Source organism: Aureococcus anophagefferens, assembly GCF_000186865.1.
Source record: "Aureococcus anophagefferens unplaced genomic scaffold AURANscaffold_1273, whole genome shotgun sequence".
Classification (NCBI taxonomy): Eukaryota; class Pelagophyceae; order Pelagomonadales; family Pelagomonadaceae; genus Aureococcus; species Aureococcus anophagefferens.
The window spans coordinates 1-1,728 of NW_008706336.1; the positions used below are offsets into that span (position 1 = coordinate 1).

A 1,728-nucleotide genomic window follows, 5' to 3' on the forward strand; every position below is an offset into this window, starting at 1 on the left:
GAGGCGCCGCACGGAGCTCGAGCCCTCGCGGCCCTCCAATAGTTCGAAGTCGTAGAGCGTGATCTCGCCGTCCGCGTCCGTGTCGACGCCTGGGCGGGAAACGAAATATTCAACACGACTTCAATGTGAGCTTATTCGACAGTTTCGACGCGAGGCTTTCTGCCGTGCTTCGAGAACTCGACGAGAGCGATCGATTCGTCCACAAAGTAGCCGAAACGACTTCGATTTGACCGAGCTGGAGAGGTTTGAAGTTTGGCTGGACAGGGCCATGCCACTGGTTGATTTCGGCACAGGTCGACGCCGGCGAAGACCTCCTCGACCCAGACCTCCATCTCCGTCGCCGCGATGTGGGCGCAGAAGCTCGTGTACTTCTCGCGCTCGCTCTCGTCGTCGTCCATGAGCTTGGCCATGTACGCCTCCTCGGCCGCGAGGCGCGCCTTCGACTTCGTCATGGCCTTCCAGCTCCTCCCGTCGGTCCCCAGGGCCGCGGCCTCGGCCTCCTTCTTCGCCGCGTGCTCCTTCTTCAGGTCGCGGATACTCTGGCGGCTGCCCGCGCCGGGCTTCTTGTTCTTGCCCGCCTCGCGGCGCTGCTGCGCCGCGGCCTCGCGCTCCTTGCGCACGCGGTCCCGCTCGGCGATCTGCGCCTCCCGCGCCTTGGCCAGGAGCTCGGCCTGCGACGGGCCCGAGGGCTTCTTCTCCTCCTTCTTGCTCGCCTTCGACGCCTTGCCATAGCGCGGCGGCGGCATCGTGGGCTAGGGCAGTCTAAGATAACAACCCTCAACCCGGGGACGGTTTGGCAGACCGCAAGGTAAATGTTGGCTGGCTGGCTGGCTCGGTCGCTGGCAGCCACCCATTTCTTCAATGTAGACGTTGCATGTCCAAATCTTGCGATTTTCGCTCGGGAATCATGTCAAAATCTAGTTAGGCGCCCGGAGTGGCCGCCGGGGGTGACGGAAGCGCGAGCGCCGACGCGCGTGGCCGGCGGCCAGCCGGTCGCCGCAGCCGCCCCAGGACGGCGCGGCGCGCCGTAGGCGCGCGTTGTAGAGGTTGTAGCGAGGGGTCGTTTCGTGGACCGGACGTCCCTGGCTGGCTGGCTGGGTCGACCCCGGGCGGCTGGCTGCTTTTTTCGCCTGCCCTTGTCGTGGGCAGCCCGCAGAACTGCAGCGCCGTTCCTGAAGGGCACCATCGGCAAGTTCAAGGTGCCTACAAAATCTCTCGAGCAGCTCACGCTCGCGAGAAGGGCTCCCCAGTTGCGCACCGCTTTCAAAACCGGGCGTCTCTCGCTGCCCCGCGCGCGACACGAGAGGGGACATGGCGTCGGGGAGCGACGCGATCCTGCCGCCGGCGCCGCCGGGCGGGAAGGACGAGGCCCTCGCGGGGCCCGACGCGCCGCCGGCGCCGCCGGCGCCGCCGGCGGCCGGCGGCAGCCCCGACGCGGCCCAGGACGAGGCCGAGGACCAGGAGGCGGACATCGAGAAGGTCTACCGCTTCCGGGACGCCATCATGAAGGGCGCCGAGGGCCTCGGCGTCGAGACCAAGGGCGACCTCCTCTCCCTGTTCCTCGCGCGGGGCGTCGCCTGCGCGGCGCCGGACGCGCCGGCCAAGGTCGTGCCGCGGCCGCACTTCGACGACCTGCTCGGCGAGCTCGGCATCGACGCGTCCGAGGGAAGTGTGACGTGGATCGCGTCCCACTTCGCCGTGCCCGACGCCGTTTCGGCCGACGACGCG

General features: G+C 68.1%; 2 protein-coding genes across 2 annotated transcripts; one reads left to right on the forward strand and one right to left on the reverse strand.

Moving 5' to 3' along the window:
- Nucleotides 1-12: 12 nt before the first annotated feature.
- AURANDRAFT_69276 (hypothetical protein) lies at nucleotides 13-746 on the reverse strand (the record flags this gene model as incomplete). The annotated part of the gene is made up of 2 exons (XM_009045038.1): nucleotides 13-89; nucleotides 263-746. Coding segments are annotated over 2 exons (561 nt in total), but the record flags the coding sequence as incomplete, so codon positions are not given.
- A 565-nt stretch (nucleotides 747-1,311) lies between these two features.
- Nucleotides 1,312-1,710, forward strand: AURANDRAFT_69277 (hypothetical protein; the record flags this gene model as incomplete). Its single annotated transcript, XM_009045037.1, has 1 exon — nucleotides 1,312-1,710. A coding segment is annotated over one exon (399 nt), but the record flags the coding sequence as incomplete, so codon positions are not given.
- Between the last annotated feature and the right edge of the window lie 18 nt (nucleotides 1,711-1,728).